Source organism: Rhopilema esculentum, chromosome 18 (genome assembly GCF_057945365.1).
Source record: "Rhopilema esculentum isolate cy_ngs chromosome 18, ASM5794536v1, whole genome shotgun sequence".
Classification (NCBI taxonomy): Eukaryota; Metazoa; Cnidaria; class Scyphozoa; order Rhizostomeae; family Rhizostomatidae; genus Rhopilema; species Rhopilema esculentum.
Genome location: NC_142832.1, coordinates 1,398,503 through 1,419,234, shown reverse-complemented (window position 1 = coordinate 1,419,234; position 20,732 = coordinate 1,398,503). Strand labels below are relative to the sequence as shown.

General features: G+C 36.4%; 2 protein-coding genes across 4 annotated transcripts; both read right to left on the bottom strand.

Moving 5' to 3' along the window:
- Positions 1-4,061: 4,061 nt before the first annotated feature.
- On the bottom strand, positions 4,062-12,584 carry LOC135696605 (uncharacterized). Its single transcript, XM_089113611.1, has 5 exons — positions 12,035-12,584; positions 7,972-8,530; positions 6,579-6,858; positions 6,201-6,264; positions 4,062-4,425 (listed from the first exon to the last, which is right to left on the bottom strand). Exons 1-5 carry the CDS (start codon positions 12,582-12,584, stop codon positions 4,127-4,129), a joined length of 1,752 nt encoding a protein of 583 aa, XP_088969737.1. The 3' UTR covers positions 4,062-4,126.
- Positions 12,532-17,996, bottom strand: LOC148958050 (uncharacterized). 3 transcript variants are annotated; one of them, XM_089113614.1, is made up of 7 exons: positions 17,773-17,996; positions 17,055-17,171; positions 16,593-16,670; positions 16,288-16,350; positions 15,508-15,729; positions 14,300-14,457; positions 12,532-12,671 (listed from the first exon to the last, which is right to left on the bottom strand). In XM_089113614.1, the coding sequence occupies exons 2-6, from the start codon at positions 17,089-17,091 to the stop codon at positions 14,357-14,359; spliced, it is 501 nt and encodes a 166-aa protein (XP_088969740.1). In that variant the 5' UTR covers positions 17,092-17,171; positions 17,773-17,996; the 3' UTR covers positions 12,532-12,671; positions 14,300-14,356. The 3 variants fall into 3 exon arrangements, with proteins under 3 accessions (XP_088969740.1, XP_088969739.1, XP_088969741.1); XM_089113613.1 differs by lacking the exon at positions 17,773-17,996 and adding an exon at positions 17,414-17,761; XM_089113615.1 differs by lacking the exons at positions 17,055-17,171; positions 17,773-17,996 and adding an exon at positions 17,414-17,761.
- Between the last annotated feature and the right edge of the window lie 2,736 nt (positions 17,997-20,732).

Here is a 20,732-nt window from a genome sequence, read left to right as displayed (position 1 = left end):
GGAAAATAGGAAGTTTTTCAGTACTTTATATAATGCAAAGTGTTAAATTTTGAATAAAATATAATAGAATTTTCATGTTTATATCAAGGAAATATTTTAGATTGACTGAAATACGATTGTTGGTAGAGAAAAAACGGAAGGTATATCCAGAAAGGCATTTTTAGGATTGTTCTTGATTTTTGTAAACTTTGAATCACTAGACTGTTTTGAGGTGACCAACCACATCCAACAATCCTTCACACCCTTCACCATTAGCCGACGTCTAAACCAATGCAACTCAACCAAACCGTGACCAACAACTAGAACAGCGCCCTAATAGCAAAACAAACTAACCCCAACATCCAAACTGCCACCGTTAACAGAACTAGTGACTCAAAAAATTACAAAATTACAAATTTTCTTAAGTCCGTGATTTGCTTCGAAAATACGATTTTTTTCTTAAAATTTTCAAATCTTGCATTCGAATAAAGTAATACAGCGTAAAAATGCATTTTAGATTTGAAACGTCTAATGATGCTGCATATTTTTCTTAAAAAGTTTTGCAAAATAAACACTTATTTGAAAATGATACTCGAAAATGATACTCTATAATTTTATCTATAATCTACTACCTATCATTATGTTAGGAAATTTAGAACATTTGTTATTGTAACTTAATTGAAAGTAGTTTTGGGATTCAACTAATTTTAAGGCATCCTTTGATTCATACATTGTATTAAGATATTTATTAATGTTTGAATAAAACATTTATCACAGCACAATCAAATCGTTTGCCTTCATGATATGATATTAACAAAAACTATATCTTAAATTCAGAAATAATTATCTTAAAACCCAGTTCGATTTAAACATTCCAATTTTACCTCAACAAATATGGATTTGATGAAAAAATGAAGTCCTTTTGCCTGAAATAGCTTCTATAATATCGATAGTATGGAATTTTTAAAAAAATATCGAGTTCTATTATTTTCAAATCTATCTTTCCATTTCCTATTGGAAATCAAGCAATTGACTTTCGTGAAAAGATCGAACTAGCTTTCGAATAAATTTGTTGAGTAGAAAAACGATAGGCTTACCTTTTTTGAAGTTTTCTCAAACATTAACTTTAGCGCATCATTTTTACTGACAACAACTGTTGGCCATTTTGGTTATCTAAAAGAGATGTACCCAGAGTTAGACCTTTTAAGCAATAAAATATTAAAACATTGTTCAGGGATAAAGTATTCAATTCTTATAATACAACAATTCGAAGCAACATTGCAAACTAATTAAAAAAGGAAAATGGATAAACACTATTGTGGCCTAAACATGATAAATATGACAAATTTTGCAACCTAGGGTAGATAAGGAATAGAAACTTCGTAATTAAACAATTAAATAATCACATAGAGCGTTTTTTAGCTTCAACAGAATATATGTTTTATCATTATAAAAAATAAAAATTATAGAGAAATCGGTAAGTAAAGAACAGGCTTGTTAGCTTTGAATATTGGCGGGTAAGGGCAAGGGTGAACAATTTTCAATGGAAATAGAATTTGAATCTTAATGCACTTTAGGCCCTAAATAATATTTCAACCCGCTGTTGATGAAACTTTCTTTAATTCTTCTTTCTGGCAGTCCCTAAGTATGAAAACCAATAAAAATGAAACATTACATTATTTTGGTGCTGTTAATGATGAGAAAGTTGCATAAAATTAACAGTAGGGGAATTTAGAGTTGATTTTTACATACATTGCTTTTTCCAAGTGTTACAGGGCTGCCTTTCCCAACGAACCTCGAGAAGCAAAGGCCGAACAACTAGAGGCTCGTGGCTTAAATACTACCCCAATCTCGTGCTTTTTTTCCCTGGGACTAGTGTCTTGGGACGCGGGCGCCATTGATTTGTGCTCAGTTGTTTCAGATGGCAAGCAGTGATTCTGCGCCTGCTTGCAAATCTCCTGAGTATTCGATACAGGGCAAAGGGAGTCAAGACGCATTGTTCTAAATTGTTTTTTAGACACATGCAAAGGGAGTCAAGACGCATTGTTCCAAATTGTTTTTTAGACACATGCAAAGGGAGTCAAGACACAATAACAAACTTACCCAGGACAGATTGGCCCTTTCAATTAGCTTCTTGGCGTTTTCAAGACAGTGCTGACACTTTGAACACCCTATTTACAAAGCAGCTAAACTTCGCCTTTTTTAAACTGATAAGCATTTTAAAAAATGATTTGAATCCTTACTTTCGATGTTTTAAACATCAAAAATGCGTTGAGAGATCTCAGGGATGGAAAAATTGTAGCACAACGCTTTTGCATCCACATATAAGATTGGTTACTGTCAGCTTATTTCAATTATATCACTTTAGGCCGTAGATCAAAATGTATTTTGAAATAACTTTATCCTTGTATGCATTGGCTATAAGTCCATGACGGGATTTGCACCGTTTGTATTCTGCTGTAGATAGATGGAATAATGCTCTTTGTTTTGAGGCAGTTCTTGAATCAATTCGAAATACATCATGTACAGGGAACTTCATAAAAGCTTCATCACTACGGGTGACTTATTAAAGTGTCAAATTTAGGCCGACGACCCAAATAGTTGCGATGCTCATATCGCATATTGGATATGTGGTTTGCTGTATAGAGCATGAAGGTTCTAAGGTGCAACTCAGATTTTCTCGATTAATACGATCATCGGGCAACGGTTGAAACCCGAAGTGATTTTGTAGAAACTACAAATGTGTTATTCACAGCGCACCCAATTACACGCCATCTATGAAAGGATTTCCAACAGGTTTTGAGCCTATGCAAAGGTTTGCTTACAAATACAGTATCATGAAATTTTTGCAAGGGTCCTTTTTCACCTAAAACTGCACTCCTAGAACTATTGAGACCTACAAACGGGCTAGGTGATGACATCACAAAATCGATTCAAGATTTCTTCATTTGGATGGTACACGTTGCTAAATGATATAAATGAACAGTTCAATAAGACTGTTTACAACTGTTAAGACTGTCAAAACAGACTATCGCAATTGCAACTACTTGAATCTAAACAAATAAATGACGGCAGTTTCTCCACACCGAAGGGCTCTGTTTTACCCTTCATTGTACCCTTTTCTATTCGCGGTTTATCTGCATAAACAGGATATCCCAATTTTATAACCATTTGTCTATATATGCAATATATGCAAACAATCTTTTGGTGGTACAAAACTTGTAAATGGCTTTGAAAAAAGCAAACATTTAGTGAACTAAAGCTTTTCGTCTGACACTCTTCAGAGTTTAAAACGTCAGAACATAGATCGAAAACTCTACGCTGAGAAATATATATACCCAGTTGTGGATCGAAATAGGCCAATCAGAAACACGAGCACATGACTGTAAAGGTTGACCAATCAGTGCCGCTTGCCTATTAGAATGTTACCAATGAAGTCCTAAGGTGAAAACGAACTCCTTTTGTCTACACAGTAGTGGTTTTGCAATGCAATATACAATATACACTAATACACATATGCAATATACTTCTACATTCAAAGGATGATACATGCCTCTATGGCTACAATACACATATTTTATATACACTGCTACAACAAATTGACACACCTTTGCTGGCATCATCCCTGGACGCAGGGGTGAGGGGGCACCCAGGTGTAAAAGAGCATATTGATCATAAGCCCCGAAATGCTCTGCCTGGTGGATTAGCTGAGGAGCTACCAAGGACTCATAATCACAGAATATATATAAATATATATTTATATATTTATATACACATATAACACTCTATATAAAAGAGAATAAACAGTATAGAATGCCTATGCTGAAACACGCCCCTTTAATGCGGGTACAGTACTTCAATAGCACACTGGCTCCCAGATCTCGTTCGGCAAAAGGCTGTGGGACAACGCCCAGTACAGCAGGGCAGCGGTTGGTATTACAGCATTTTTTCTTAGTTTTCTGACAAGCTGAGCTTGTTATTTGTATGGTTTCAAACAAACACAACGACCAGTGCATTGCGTACGGCAACACCTGTGACGCGTTTGGCTGATTCTAGGAAAACCAAGATATTTTCACGAAAAATTTCTCTTCACAAATATTGATAAGACAGTCTTCAGAAACTGGGCGTGAAATATTGATAAGACTGTCTACAGATTGGAAGCGTGAAAATCGATATTTTCAGAAATGAATTGTGCGATGTCCCTATTTCCCATTTTATTAGCCGCAGTAAAAAGCTTTCCAAAGTTTGCATCAGGTCCATAAGCTTGCATCCATTCACTTAACATTGCAACTGCTTTGGCCTGCGGTTTAGCATGTGCGTTGTTGTCACATCTAATGTTATCAATCTTGGTTTTACAATCCAAATCTTTTGGCCATTCCAAATTGCGCGCGAAATTTTCCCAGCAAGAACCCAGTTTTTCTCCAATCTTGTCCACAAGCCCCATATCTAAAAGTGAGAAAAATGAAAAAAAACTCCAACATCTCATAAATTTTCTCTTAAAACAGAAGATAACTTGTCAATAGCATTTAAAGATAAGGCATGCAAACCTGTCACAGATAAGTCACAATTCTGAGTGACTTCGGCTGTTTGCTAAATCCAAATAAACTTCATATTTCTGGCGAAATTTTGGCCTATACACCAATTTACTGACAGAGAATTAGAGCAGACAATATCTATCCTGTCACTTTTTATAAGCAGACAATACTGTTCCTTCAACACAAATTTGGTGGAACTCTAACAAAACAACATTAAATATGTTTAATACATAAAACAACAACTAAGAATTGACACACTGGTAACGAGGGTGATACAACCATGCATGAACAGTACGGGCACCTAAAAAGGATAGGAACTGACTATAAAATGGCAATGTGACGGCGACATAGCAAGTAGAACTGAGAGATAGGAGGCCAATAGGACGACCTTGTATGAGGTTGATGGACAATATCACAATCTTGAACGAAGTTGATGGAAAACATCAAGCAAGATATGAAGAGACTTGGTCCTAGAGAAGAGATGCTCAAGACGCTATTCTTGCGCTGGCGGGAACGTGAACGTGTTAGAAGTGTAGGAGGGGGGAGATTAGGAATCCTGCGCGCAGAATCAACTTGTTTTTCCAGATAAGAAAACAGTTGAATGGAAAATTTTGAATTTTCCTCTACGGGAATAAAAAACCTAATTCTTCAATCCAACTAAATTCGTTTTTGGAAAAACCAGTCCGGTCTGCGCGCAAGATATTAATAAGATTTAGATATACATCGGCTCGTAGAAGCGACTATAATTTATGCATAAAAGTTCATTCAAATAAAAACAGGAACATGAAAGAGCCTATGACCAAGTAGAAGCAAAGAGCAAAAACAAACAACGACTGACTTGCTGACCTCTTTCACCTCAGCTTACTTTTCATCGAAAGAGATGAACTTTACCTTACAGGCTACAAGAATGTGCTTTATGAATTATACTGACAAAGACATGAATTATAATGGCGTGCCGTAGACCCTTTTGTGTATATACAGGTTGCAAAGGAAAATTTTTCATGATTGTTGAGGATAACATAGAATTTGCTACTGGCTTACAGATAAGCTTTTACAATTTACAATAAGTGAAGATGAAGGTATTTTGTCTGGGAAGGCACTCCAACAAGAAGAGTATTTTACCATCTAGGGGTGCTTCGTCGGCAAATAAAGGATGGCCTGCCCACCTTGTCGGTGAATGGAAGTTGGAAACACCCCTTTGGAAAAATATCTAGCGACGGCCCTAGACAGTGTTGTGGACTTACTTTTAGCTGTAAAAGCTGTAAATTATGCAATTAGTTTTTTTATGTAATCTTAGCAAACTTTTTATTTTAAGATCTTACTCGAAAACGAACGTATACAATATGTTTGCAAAATAATTTTGCTGCAAAATAACAGAGATTCATTGTTCATTAAAAGCATTTCTTCGTTGACAAAAACCTTTTCAGGGCAAGATTACTTTAAGAACTGAGGTAACATGTTGAAAAGTCAAGATCTTTACTCCAAGGTTTACTGAGAGTCAAAACATTACTTTTTCAAAATATAGGAGGGGCTGCAACACCCCCTTTTTTAGTCAGCCATTGCATAGATGAAGATAGCATTTCCTGACCTCATACCTTTTTATGCAATTTCGAAAATCGACTAACATAAAACTAGGAAGGTGCCCCAGTTAAATTTATGGATAAAAATACAAATCATTTAACTTACTTTTTGCGATTGGGACATTCAAATGAGTTTCTTCAGAGCCGGTAACAGAAGGTACAATCTTCTCCTGATTGCAAAGATTGCAATATTTCAATAAACTTCAAAACAAGTGTAATAATAAAACAATTGTTTAAAATTATGGACGTAATCAATAAATGATCATCGTCAGAACATTGACATTCAGATTTATGTAATCCACCAAGGGAACAGGGAAGAAAAAATAAAGTTATTTGGATAAAATTAATGCATTTATTTAGATAATTCAAATTATTTACCTTTCCTTAACTATAGCTCTTACTTCCCTAAAAAGGCAAACATCTCGTATGAAGTATCTCTGGAAGTTAGGCAATGAATGAAAAGTTTCATAGGATGTATAATTACCACAGAAGAGGAAGGTTTGTAATACAGATCTTGGTTTGGGTGAGAACCGGCTAGGCAAGTCATGCAAGGCTCCTCTCCCAATGGTGCAAAGAACATTGGCTCGTTGCCATCGATGTCATCATCCTGGAAACTGACCGATATATTTTTTGACCAGTTTCCTACTCTAAGGCAGAATTCAGGGCATTGTACCAAAAATTGGAATTTTTGATGATTGAATAAATCGCTGCAAATCTCACATAACGTCTCTTTAAGCTTCTGTATCAGCACTTCGCTGTTCCCTCTAAAAAGCAAAATAGTTAATCGGATAAGAATGCAGTTGTCTTGAATTATCTTAAAACATGACTGAACATGCATATGTAAGCTTCTCGTGCAAAACTTTCTACATTTCTGGAAGAAAGCGATAAGGCATAGCTTTAGCTGTTACAATTGTTTTTTTATCAGGGTAGCAATAAGGGACAACGAAATCTTCAAAATACTCGAGGCATCCCATTCCTTCTACTTGCCTCAACTTTTTTCGTAAATAAATTTGCGCTTATTCTGTTTAGGCTGTTGATTTTCATGTGTATTTCTTGAACTGCCAACGCTGTAAGATTGTTCATTACGAAATCGTCAGCGCTGGGCGCTTGCTTTGCGATGTTTAATAACCCTTGGCAATTGAATGTTCCAAAACGTTCATATCTTTTTGACGGGTTTTTCGTGTCGTGCTTTTAAGCGTTCTTGGCGGTCATCTTACCACGAAAATTCAGGAGTCTGCCGGCCGCCATCTTTTCAAAGATTCTAGCATTTGGATTTATAGATTTAAGTGCTTAGCAAAATTAAAATGATACTAAAAGCACTGCAAATATGATGCCTGACATGTCTGCAATATGCCTACCCCACTGCCCCGGATAACATCACCCTTCGGTAGACACAGCACATAGCTTCACTTATAATACTGGCTCTTTATGGATTTCTACTAGATTGATATATACTTGGTAAATTAGTAACACAAATGCATTCTACGACAGGCAACATATCGGATTGAAGTAAAACTATTTTTTCCAATACGTTGGGTTAAACCATAATGTACTTAATGTTGTGACTTTTCTATTGATTTTAGCTTTAGTTAAGCTTTTAGCAGTAACTTAATTCGTGTTTTTGAATATTTGCTCATTGCTCCCAGTTAACCAGCCCTGTGTAAATTTTACCATTGCTCCCATCCGAGGGGTTATAATGAGTAAAAAATATGATATGAAATGAAAACACTTCCAACAGATGCAAGCAATTTCATTTCACTTTTTTCTGTCGGCAATTTTTTACATCCTTAGTCTGAAGTCAGGTCATAAACATTTGTCAACCTTTCTAAGCTACGACACGCATACCCAAGCATGAAAATGCAGTAAGTTATACGCACCGCACTTTACAACGAATATGCCCGTTGGCTGGATCATAGATCAAGCGAAAAGCTTTCTCATCGTAACAGAAAATGGCATCAAATTTACTCGGCTCCGAAAGCTTGCAGAACCCATAAACTCTTGCAAGGAGCTGCCAGTAAACATCCGCCGATACAAAGCCAAAGAAATCAATAAGAAGAAGGCCAGTTTGTCCATGATGCTCAAAACGCTTCCATTTATCGCTCATGTTATCGGAGGGCTTCATTAGGAATGGAACAAAATAATCTTCCACCCGGTTGTTCTCCTGACCATTCACATCGCATTCCACCAAGATGTTGAATAGAACCATAACTCCAATCAACTTGTCAAAAGGTGGATGCCTATTTTCAAACAGCTCCTTCAAACCTTTGCGTGATATCCTTGATTCCTTCGCAAGCCGAACTTTGTATTCGTACATCTTTCTTTCTGGATCAGAGGTTGCAAATTTCCAAAGATGGTGAATTGCTTCCATGACAGGATCCAAGTTCACAATAGCTATTTTTTCAAGCGACAAAGGCCGTTTTTTTAACTTCATTAATTCTAAAAAATATAAAAAACAACTTTAGCCCTAAAAACTCAATGTCAAAGAACAGTATAATAATTCCTTTCATTACCCAAGTTCAATAAGCAGTTTAACCATGATTCAACATAGATATTTTATCTTAATTTCTTGGCAGTGATGAACATAACGCAATATCGCTACAAACTGAAGCCTATAACGCGGATCCTTAACGTGCTCCACCACCTTAACGAGGCGTCGCAACTCTGTCAAACTTTCATGACAGGATACACTTAATGACAAGTCCACAACAAACTACTTCTACACGTGACACTTCATTTTCATCTATCTCCAAAATCTAATTTTTATATTTTCTGTAATTTTTTGTCAAGGTACCTCTTGTGCATTATGATCAGATTGCAAAGTTACAGAAAGTATAATGGCAAATATTTCGCCAAAAAATTAACTTTTCCTGCTATAAGAGTTCAGTATAGAAATTATGAAAATTGCCCTGGTCTTCAACTAACGCCAAAACATTGCCGTTGTCATATGTCACTAGTAACGTATTGATGGTCTTCAGAAACTGTAGACGTTTGATGTCATCTGTCTCCAGGAGTTTTACAGAATAGTCCCTACTCTACTAAAATGTTTAGGAAATTGCACTCCTTGGAAAAGTGACACTTTATTTTGTTTCATCTGCAAACTCCGATTTTTATATCTGGGTAATGGTAATGACGGGGAGCAATGACATATTGAAGTTTAGGATATGTCTAATTGATTTTGATGCAAACAAACTTCAGATAGGAGAATCTATTCACATAGACATAATGCATAGATAACAAGCTTTTCTGAATTTATAAACTTTTTGGTAATGTCAACTTTTTCATTGTTGTAAAATTTTCATGACCAGCATTTTTTTAATACAACGCTGATAAGAGAATTATTAGACTGATCCACATCTAAAAAGATTTTTGTCACTTTTTTGAAAAATTGGAAAGATTCACTGTAGAATCTAAGTTATCACTTTTCAAGGGCCTGGCTAAAATTGAAAAATATTTTCCCTGGCAAAACTGGAAGAATCACAAATGCTATCTATAATCTTTTAAAGTGCATATGACACGAAAATTTTTATTCGCTTAAATCATCAAAGAAACATCGCTACGTAACGGTGGTGAAATTAGTTTTTTCATTTGCGATTTACTTTCTCCGAAAAACGGGGTTTTCCAGCAGCCACTCGAGCTAAAATGTGTCACAACAAAAACGCGGTCGAACCTGTGGTCACGTGACCCCTGTGACGTAAAGTGGTTGTGTATCCGTTGAATAGAACAAGGCTTCTGTATGGTTTCACCATGTGCGGGCACTACTGTTGTACCCCTAAAGATTTTTTTCCTCCATAATTGTAATAAGTTTTATTTAGATAACTCAAGCAATGCCATCAAAGGTCGGAAAGTAATTAAGAAAATTTTTTTGGTTCATTATAAAATTGATAAAAATTGAAATAAAGTGAGCCGGCTATGGTCCTAATTTCGCAACTCAGAATGTTATCATATGGCCAACCCAAGTTAGTTTGCAAGAAAAGCTTATTCAAAAACATGATAATTAGAAAACTTTTACTATAAAACAGGTAAGTGCGTTACGGTAAACCATTGTGCATCACTTTAGGGAACAAATACCCCCTTGAGGAAGATACCGTTGTGCTCGACTGCCATCCTGGAAAACCTGCCCCAACAGAAGTTCGCCGCTTGGTATTACTTATTAAAAATGCAGCGTGAAGCTATCGAGCCATCATCTTATTCAAGAGCACCTTTTTCCGACTGATTTTCCCCGTACATTTCCCTCTCCTCCTGGTTTGACACCGAAAACACCAAAACATTTTTTCGACGTGATGATCTACCTTCAGTTCGCAAACCAAAACAAGACAAAGAACGAAGCAAGAATGAAAAAAGCATGGTGAGTAATATGATTCCTATTTTTTTTATAACTGCCTAACAACATTATATTGTGTAACAGCTGAGATACGTTATTGGTAATGATTTTATGAAAAAGGGGCTCTTTGCCTTTCTGTGTGGGGTCCATATCACCGTTTTGAATACATAAAAATAACCCAAATATTCAATTTTTAAGTTATTTTTTTAAACCATTTAAACAAATGTAAACTACTTCAATATTTTATACAAAAGCGAAAAAGGTTTTGGAAACTCAAAAAGCAGGGGGTTGGAAACTCAAGAAATATTTAACAAGCAGGGAAATGATATTCTATGGGATAAAGATGCAAAATGCAAAACATGATATAAAAACTTTCAATTAAATCACGGACTCAGTCGTTTCTGTATAACAGAAATAGTGGTCTTTGACCTGGTCAGCCTTGGTCAAAGACCAAAAAATTAATCTTGTATCATGTTTGTTGTTAAATGTAAACATTGAAATTTGTGTTCCTCGTTCTTCACAGGCAAGCAGCGTAAACGGAAGCTCTGCACAGATGGAGTTGCTTTGGCATCAACAAGGTTTTGAATCTCTCAGAAGTTCTGGAATTGAAGTATCTACGTTTGTCTCTGACAGACACCAAGACTGTATGCCATTGCACAGAGATACCTATTGAACAAAAACATTGTATGACTTAATATAATGGTTGATTTGAGTTTCTCTTACATTCTTTAGAATCGGCAGGATCATAACATTACATATATATATTATATGTATATGGTATACTCTTTTCTGCTAGATTTAATGAAAATAAAATATTAAATTTGCTAATTCCAAGAATTGAAGGTGCCAAACAGAATTTGTATTTCTAGATAGATTAACTTCTTCTTCATTCGCCCATACATCGCGATAGGCTAGGCCGCTATGATCAGGGAATGGTGGCCTAAAAACAGCAGAGATGTACTGAATTTATAACACTAAAAAACACAATGACAACTTATTTCACTCACCATTGACTCAAAGTAAAAATTCCTCGCCATCGATCAGGCAGTTCGGATTGTTGTGTTCCACCTTCGTCCTCTGCCCGGTCATGAAAGCTTCGAGCCATGCCAACTTCGCCTGGTTCCGCGTCTGAATTATCCGCAGAAAAAAGACTGGTTCGTTCTTCCAAGGCAAAAATAGCCCATCAGCAGCACCTAAAAGCTATTCCCCTTCACTTTCGTCAAAAGCTGACGCCCTCGAGCTTGAATATTTGCTGTGAGACATGTTCGCAAACTTGCAAGTAAAACTCCGCCTTAGCAATCTAAATTTTCACCAACACAACTACTTTACGTCACTTCCTGTTAAACTCGACCCAATCCCTTGTGACAGAATTCGATGCAAAAAATCGACCTTGAAACAGCTGTAATTACGAAAGTGTTTGTTTTTCGAAAATTTTATGGTGATTTTCGTGATCAGAATACTCGATTACGTCTTAGGGGCGAATAAAAATTTTCGTGTCATATGCACTTTAAAGTAATATATTTATGGCATTCCTTGCCAAATCTTTGACAAAGCATTTCAAAGTAGAAAGTTCTAGAATCTTCATTTAAAAGTTAGCAAAAAATATAAAATTTACATACCTGGAAGACAGATAATTTTATTTTCATGAAGGTGTCTTAATAGACCTTCTAATTGAGTTTCATCGCCTAAACAGCGACTTTCCTTCAGTTTATCTATCAAAACATCCTTTGCAATGGCAAAAATTTTACCATCATTTCGTACCTGCTTGTGAATAAGATTTTCACACACCAGCCATCCAATTTTGGGATCACTGCTAAGAATGTCCTTAGCCTCTTTTTCAATACATCTTTTTAATACATCTACACCTTCATGGCCCTTGCTGTTCTCTATAGGAAACAGGATACAGTGTTCATTCTTTGCTAAATATGACCCGAAACCTTCATATAGTTCTTTGTGTAAAAATTTCTGTGCGTCGTCAATCTTATCAGACTCAAAACCGTCCATGTGTGTTGCGATAAGAAAAACAGGAGGCTTGTGTTTGTTGTAAGATGGAACAGAGGTCAGCCAGTGCTTTAGTTTTTCCAGGTTCTTATACGGATCTTTATTGTGCTCGCGAAAATCAAAGCAAAGGAGGTACATAGAATTGGCACTGGCAAAGATCCGGAACATTTTCTGGCAGGGTGAATCTCCAGGGAAATGCCAAATTTTGGTAATTTGAATTAAATTTGATGTTGAAGTGTTGTCCGGTACAGGTTCCTGTGGGACAAATGGTCTGATCATTTGCATTTAAATATTAAAGCAATTACACTAAACAGAAACTTAATTGCAAGATATTGGTATAATATTTTGTAATTCGTAAGGTGAACTGAAGAAAGTACTTAGTGTTTTTTCAAACATAACCCAACATAACCTTCACAGAACAATCATTGTTGAACCTACAACTCTTGTATGCAAAAATAACAGAACACAGGTATACATAATTACTGAAACAGTTTGTGTCTATATACTACAATTGAAGGGGCATCTACCTGACAGACCTACAGAGGTACAGGTAAAGTCCGCTCTAGTTAGTCTCTAATTCCGTTATTAGTCATAAATTAGCGATTGGCTTGGTAAAGAGCATGTGCGAAAGTGGTCATATTTCAGCCGATTTTTAACACAATGGAATGATTCTGTACTTTTCGATGGGATATTACACGATGCTCCTTCAAGTTATGTGATCAAAATTCGAAAATTCAAAAAATATATTATTATGACGTCATCACAGAAGGACTCTATTTATGCGAATACAAATAAATGCAAAGGGCAAAGATGTTTTCTCAGGCCTGAGTTCACGGTACCGGGTTTGGTTTACTCCAGATTTGTTTTTACTTCGGATAGGGGTTTCAGCTACAAAAAGCTGAGGCAATCCGAAGAGCTTCACCAAGCCAGATATGAGTTGGGAAAGTCTGTTCGCTTTGGAGTTGAAGTGAAAATCAACCCTAAATACTCCGCTTAGCATCTTATCCCGTGTAAACAGTCAATCGCCTACACAAGTCGCCTCTTTACCTCCCATCTTGTTCAAAAAAGTGCGCACTTAATCCCTCCCATTCTATACCCACGTATAAACAATTAGGCCCCGTTTCCACGATACCGGATTCACTTCATATTGGAGTCGTTTCATAACAAATAGGCGTTCTGTTTACACGATAAGGACCTAATCCGACATGCTTTCACCCCGATTTTGCGCTCCATTTCGAAAAGTGGTATGTAGCCATACCGATATGTATCGGATGGGGCAGAGAATTTGTGTAAACGCTCGAATCCGTTATCAACTTGCTCCGCAACCTCATTAAAAAACTCTGTGGTCTCGACCCCACGTTTGGCGTGCTTTTTCAACAACTTGTGGTTTCATCAAAGAAGAAAACAAAATGGATGCTGATAAAATGAAGTTTTTTCCTACCACAATGAAAGGACTTGAAAGCATTTTTCATATAACTACCCACCATATTTATCTTATTTCAAGTTATTGCTTAACTTTAAGAAGAGGGCGGCTTTTGAGAACACTTTCTTTGACTTAAACGAATTTTCATCCCAGAACTTCTTTCACTTTCTTTCCCGCCCCTTCCACTTTTCTCTGCTTCAGTGCACCCCGCAGTGCGAAGTAACCGTTTCGTGTAAACAGGAGCCCTATCTGGTATGAAACCAATTCGATACGGTGCAGCCAATCCGATATGAAGTAAATCCTGTATCGTGTAAACGCAGCATCTCAGATCTAAAATCAGAGTCTAAAATCGATTTGGGTCTACCAAAATATGTTATCGGATAGAGCTATGAAAATGAAATAATGTGATTAAAGGGATAACAACTGATTAGATAGAAGGTACATATGATAAGCAACGAGCCTTTGGTATAATACTGTCTTGGTAATTTCCATCACTTTCTTCGCAACCATTAATCGGTTAAATCTGCATACGTTTAAAGCAGTCATCCAAGATCTTCACGATGACATCCTCCTCATTCCAATGATCGTTTACTGTTACAGTGCGAGACTTTTTGGCTCCTATTAACGAAAGGAAGATATTTCAGCTACACGCCATCTCGTAGAAAAAGAGTGCCACTCTTATACTCTGTATCTTTCAATGCCAAAAGAAAGGTATACCTTAAAGGTTTCATTCGCTTATGAATAGGTCAAGAATGATACGTCTTTTACATTCATATCTCATAAATAAAATTCACGAAAAGTGCTCTTGGGCAACGATGAGACAGAATTGAGATATTCTTACACAAATGCGCTGTCAAATATGCAAATGGAGAAAATTTACAACGGTATCACACTGTTATTTTACTTGTCTCACGAAATAAAGAAGACGATTTAAAATTCTATGACAGTCCTACTGGTTATCAATTGTCACGCCTCTCCTCTCCCCTGAAAAAAATCTGTTCGCGTAGCAAATAAGTCATGAAAGAAAGTCACAAAAGTCTTTGCATTCTCTAATAGACAAATTAGTATTGTGCAATGAGGTGTGTATTGTGATAGGCCATTTTGCGAAACAGACTTGTCGGAGCGAAATGCCACGGAGGAGCATCAAAGTAGAGTCGCTCGATTAACTAAGGGTCGATTTTATGCCGACAAAACTCATGACAAAAGTCGGGAGTTTTCGAATGAAAAGTCGAGAGCGTTTGAACAGGTATTTACGACCCTCTAAAGTGCATGCAAAACATTTTGAGTAATACGAAAGATTATCGCCTGACACTCGTCGGAGTGTAAAACGTCATAACATAGATTCAAACTAGTTTGTTTGCAAATAGCCTTTCTTTTTCGGGTTATGATAATATAAAAAATGTTTTCAGACTTGTCATGTTTTTCTAATTTAAGTGGTTTCGTGTGTAAGAAATGATAAACTAGATCAGTTCAGCGCAAGTGGCACTCAAACAACTGACGACTGTGGGAAAATTATTTTCAAAGGACCGTAATTACGTTACCCAGACCTGCCATAACTTCTTTTTTTGCACAAGGCTTTAAAGTTTTGGCAAATAAGCCGGGGGAGAATGTGCACTGCTTTTTAAACTGAAAATTAACTTCCAATGATAAACAAACATCGAATCACACCCTTAGCTGTATGTCCATCCGGGACAAACTCTTTTCCACAAAGTGATTCCACGAGACTCGACGTTTCTGCAGTCGTCGGACCCAACACAAACAAATCCACATATCTGACAGGTTGTGTTTCTGAAAGTATTTTTTTGACTTCGTTGTCTTTGAAAGCATTAAAAGAGTTTGTAATTTCTTCTGTGCCAAAAGAATCATCACTTTCCTGTACTGGAACACATGCTGCAACGATGAACAAAGTGTCAATATTTTCAATCAAAGTAACGCTAAATACTCGAAGTCGTTTGGTGAATAAGATCAAAGCAAAATATTGTGACGTTGTATTCTCAATGGCTATCAGCCCTGGCATGTCAAATAACAGACAAAGAGAAAACAAAAAACAGTAAATGTTCGTTGCCATGAGAATGCATGACTTAACCATGAGAATGCACGACTTAACATAACTGCTTGCTGTAGAATATCTTTATATAACTTAATTAGAAAATTAGCTTTAGAAAAGACTTGTAGTTGAAAAGAATTTGTTATTAAAACCGTTTTCTAAAGCTTCCTTTCCTTTTGTCTTTTCTTGGATTATAATCTTTTTTAACCAATTACCATTTTGTGCCAAAACAAAACAACTTTTTTAACAATTACCATCTTCACAGGCGTAAATCTTAGCCTTATACCCCTAGCAACTAAGCTGAGTAAAACTAATTAGGAATTGCCATCATTCAGATTTTAAAGTCAAGGTAAAGGGTGAAAACCCTTAATAATAGTTAGTTGAACGATTGAATTACTCACTGAAATCGTCAGTGTAACTGACAGGTCCTTGTTGCCTTATACCTTGTTCTTCTAAATTGCTACCTAGTAAAATAAAAAAGATCAATTACAATAGAATGCTAAAATTTCCTATCTCCAAATACATATATATAGATATCAAGTCCAAAATAGTAAGAATTACTATTGTCTAAATCTCAAATCAACATTCTTCTAATATGCAAAATATTTGAGTCCTTCAGGAAAGATATCCTTTTAAACTACAGGTATTTTAAAACGAAGACAGAAAAATTTCCAAAAACAAACAAATGAAGAATTAAGTTTCTTACTTCTTTCATCGATCTGATAGGCAAGCGTCTCTGAATATAAAATGTCTTTCTCTTTGTAGCAACTTTTTAAATTGGTACCTAGTAAAAAATTCTATGTTTAAAATCCAAAGTTCTTACATCCACTGCTAAATTCTTCTTTATATACATAAACAGAATGTATGGTTTAAAACTTCTGGGCTCGATTCACTTTTCTCTGAATCTGGATTTGCTGAATTGCCACCTAGTAAAAGCAAAAACTATATGTACCACCAAAAGCCATTCTCTCTAGCGATGATTGAGGTCAAATATACATAGATAGACATTTGAACAATAATATTAGAAATTGCAACATTCTGAATTTGATATCAACCACTTTCCACTGTACAAAAGATTAAAGTCTCTTGAAAGAGATATTCCCTTTTAAACTACTCGTATTCAATTTCTGAGAAAGAGAAGATTCGAAAACAGTAAATAAACAATTACGTTTGTTGCTGTTTGCATCAGCAAAACTGTCAGGCATCTCTGAATTCAAAACTGCATGATCTGCACCTTCTGAGTTCGATTCACTTTTCTCTGAATCTGGATTTGCTGAATTGCCACCTAGTAAAAGCAAAGACTGTATGTACCACCAAAAGCCATTATCTCTAGCGATGATTGAAGTCAAATATACATAGATAGACATTTGAACAGTAATGTTAGAAATTGCAACATTCTGAATTTAATATCAACCACCTTCCACTAAACAAAAGATTAAAGTCTCTTGGAAGAGATATTCCTTTTTAAACTACTCGTATTCAATTTCTGAGAAAGAGAAGATTCGAAAACAGTAAATAAACAATTACGTTTGTTGCTGTTTGCATCAGCAAAACTGTCAGGCATCTCTGAATTCGAAACTACATGATCTGCACCTTCTGAGTTCGATTCACTTTTCTCTGAATCTGGATTTGCTGAATTGGCATCAAGTAAAAGCAAAAACTATATGTACCACCAAAAGCCATTCTCTCTAGCGATGATTGATATCAAATATACATAGATAGACATTTGAACAGTAATGTTAGAAATTGCAACATTCTGAATTTGATATAAACCACCTTCCACTGTACAAAAGATTAAAGTCTCTTGGAAGAGATATTCCTTTTTAAACTACTCGTATTCAAGTTCTGAGAAAGAGAAGATTCGAAAACAGTAAATAAACAATTACGTTTGTTGCTGTTTGTATCAGCAAGACTGTCAGGCTTCTCTGAATTCGAAACTACATGATCTGCACCTTCCGAGACTATAGGTATTAAAAAAATTTCCAAAAAGAATCAAATAAAAAACTACATTTCTTTGTAGTTATGTTACTGTCAGACATCACTGAATTCAGAGTTTGAGTACAGAGTTTTAGATCATTAAAAGAAAATTAAACATAGATTAATTCACTGAATGTTTCATCACCTTGAATGTCAGACATCATTGATTCCAGGTGTATAATCTGCACTGCCAAAGTGATATCAATCTTAACCTGATTATTGCTTTTTGTTACTAGTATCTAATAAAGTAAGATAACATTTAATATCAAGGCTATTATCTTAATCACCAATCAAAGGATGATATACATAGGCATTGAGTTAAGCAACAGTAGTAAAAATCAATATCCTGAAATTTGAAATTATAGGATGTGGCAGAAAGTTTGCTACAAGCCAATTGGGCCGTCAATTTCTGGAGCTCACTATGGGATAAATGTATTGGCTTGGTTTACCTTCCTGGTCAAAAATAACATACTACAGCTCTGGCTGGAAATACCTTATAAATGGACACATTGTCCAATCTCACAGAGTGAGATTTCCATTTAAGTTGTCGTTCATAATATATTGAGAGACAGCATGAAGGGCCGTTGTTGATATGTGGCAATAATTGAAAGGCAGATACCATAACGCCAAATACTTGATCATGATTCTCTATTGCATAGGCAAGTAAAACAAAATAATGTCTGTATTTATTCAAATTTGCTATTTATATTGAATATTGGGGCCCCAAGCCTCCCCTTCCCCTTTCTTTCCACCCTCCAGCAAGGCTACCTTACTTTCTTCATTGAGATGCTGGAATTTGAGCAAATTTCAAAGTGATGTTGTTTTTTTATAGATAAGCAGTCACCTCGTAAGATTTGAAGCAGTCCATGCATTTGTTTGCATTTGAATTGATAGGTTTTAGTAATTCACGAGAAGTATAAGCAATGACATATATTGAATTATCGCTTACACACATATTAAACAGGCTGGGACTCAGCATAGACCCTTGTTGTACACCTTGTCTAGATTCTACAATACTTTATGACTCTGAACAAAACGAGGGAGATAAAGATTAAAAAACAAAAACAAACACTCCTGGAACTTTTTTAATAGCAAGCGCTTGGTTAAATGTGAACAGATGGCAAAGACGTTTTTTACGTTTTGATTACAGGTCGAGCACAGAAAGAAATCAAAAAGCGAATAAAAGGTTTTGGGTACCTAAATTCTACTGAAAGCAAGAAAGCAAAGGAGCTTACAGAAATCCGGTTATAGATCTACAATTATTGGACGACCAACTATTTATTACCTATTTTCGTACGACGCCTTTTGAGCAATTTTTGTCTATGGTGGTTCCATATTTAGTGAAGGAATCGAAGTTTCGTCAACCAATTGCCTCTGAAAGTTCCGCCTCTTAAACACTTTGTTTCTGGTGATTCGCATGTATCAGTTGGCAAAACGAAACGACATACAGCGAAAAGCGAACAAAATTCGCCCGATGGAGATTGGCCGTTACAATAATCTCAGGCTCATTATAAAAATTGAGGCTCAGCAAAAAGCTACGAGTATTGAGGCTCAGCAAAAAATTACGAATTTTTATAAAAAAAGGTGTGTAGTACCGCTTTTCTCAATGCCACGCCCTTCAGTCTCCCGGAGAACAAGGGAAACGCCCTTTTCAGGTACAATTGTTGAAAAGTTTTTTAAGAATTTTTTCAAGAATGTGCAAAAACAATTTACATGAATCAAGGACGTGTGGACATCTCTCTGCGATTAACACACAGGCGTTGATTCCGCATAGTAGCTCTCTTGCATTGGAAATAGATCTCGTTACTTTATTACGGGCCCCATCGGAGCACGGGCCCCGGACCTTGCTCGGGCAATATTCCAATAGCCTTTTAAGCCAGCCTTGAAAATGTTGCCACAAAAGACTTCGATGTTACCCGTAAACATAATTTGAATCCGCCCCTGCCGGGAGGCCTCTGAAAACATTTTGGAGGCACTGCTTACAACTATCATTGTAACCAGGCTTTATGTAGCAGCCTTTTATAACCTTTCTGGAATCTCTATTCAGGGGCGGTGCAAAGAAATTCAAAGCGAGGGGGCTCGAGTTGATAACATTATAAAATGCAATGAAATGCTTCACGAAATTTTATGCCTATGATTTTATAGGGCACTCGTTATGCTAACGGTACAATCAGTGGCGTACCCAGGGCTCTAGCAGTGGGGGGGGGGTCTGCGGCGCGGGCCCCAGAAATTTTTTTGGACCACGCCCTTCAAACACTCGCAAATGCGGGGAAACGCCCTTTTTGCAAATTTTCCCCAATTATTTGATTCATTTTAGCTACGGTAAATAGCAAAGTATTTTACAATTGTTATTGACACAAACATACAGTATACTACCCCCCCCCCCCCCCCAATGAGTTTTACATCGTTTTTGGACAATACTCGAGGACCATATTTTAGAAAAGTGGGGGGGGTCCGGACCCCTCTATTCCCCCCCTTGGGTACGCCACTGGGTACAATGGAAGGCGGGAGAGAGGTTGTCGGAGGCCTTAGGAATATCCAAAGATGAGACTTCCTTGCGAGCGAGGCGAGCAGAGAATTTTTGCAACCACACACTCTAGACTAGCTTAAAATACATTTCAGAATATTCCTTGCGGTCACTTTTTTGAAAACATTTTGCTATTTTTAAGGCATGGTTTTTACATTTGATTAATTCCAGTCTTGTTATTAGGGTGCCCCTTAAACAGGCTTCAAACCTTATAGAATGTTTGTTAGGGTGCCCCCTTAGACAGGCTTCCCCCACAATACTTCCTACGTCTCTGAAATCAAGACGTTTTTTTAATCAAGAGGTTTTCATGTAGCATGCTATTTCTATTCGATGCATTTAACG

Bases quoted from the DNA above. Each gene is read 5' to 3' on its own strand.
- LOC148958050 (XM_089113613.1), bottom strand. From the start codon at position 17,450: ATGCCTGACAGTTTTGCTGATGCAAACAGCAACAAAC. The intron at 16,671-17,054 runs GTAATTGTTTAT...ATTTTTTACTAG, and splicing joins TGATGCAAACAGCAACAAAC to GTACCAATTTAAAAAGTTGC. The intron at 15,730-16,287 runs GTGAGTAATTCA...TCATCGTTGCAG, and splicing joins CAGTTACACTGACGATTTCA to CATGTGTTCCAGTACAGGAA.
- LOC135696605 (XM_089113611.1), bottom strand. From the start codon at position 12,584: ATGTTCCGGATCTTTGCCAGTGCCAATTCTATGTACCTCCTTTGCTTT. The intron at 8,531-12,034 runs GTATGTAAATTT...TATATTTTTTAG, and splicing joins TAAAATTATCTGTCTTCCAG to AATTAATGAAGTTAAAAAAA. The intron at 6,265-6,578 runs GTAATTATACAT...CTTTGCAATCAG, and splicing joins ACAAACCTTCCTCTTCTGTG to GAGAAGATTGTACCTTCTGT.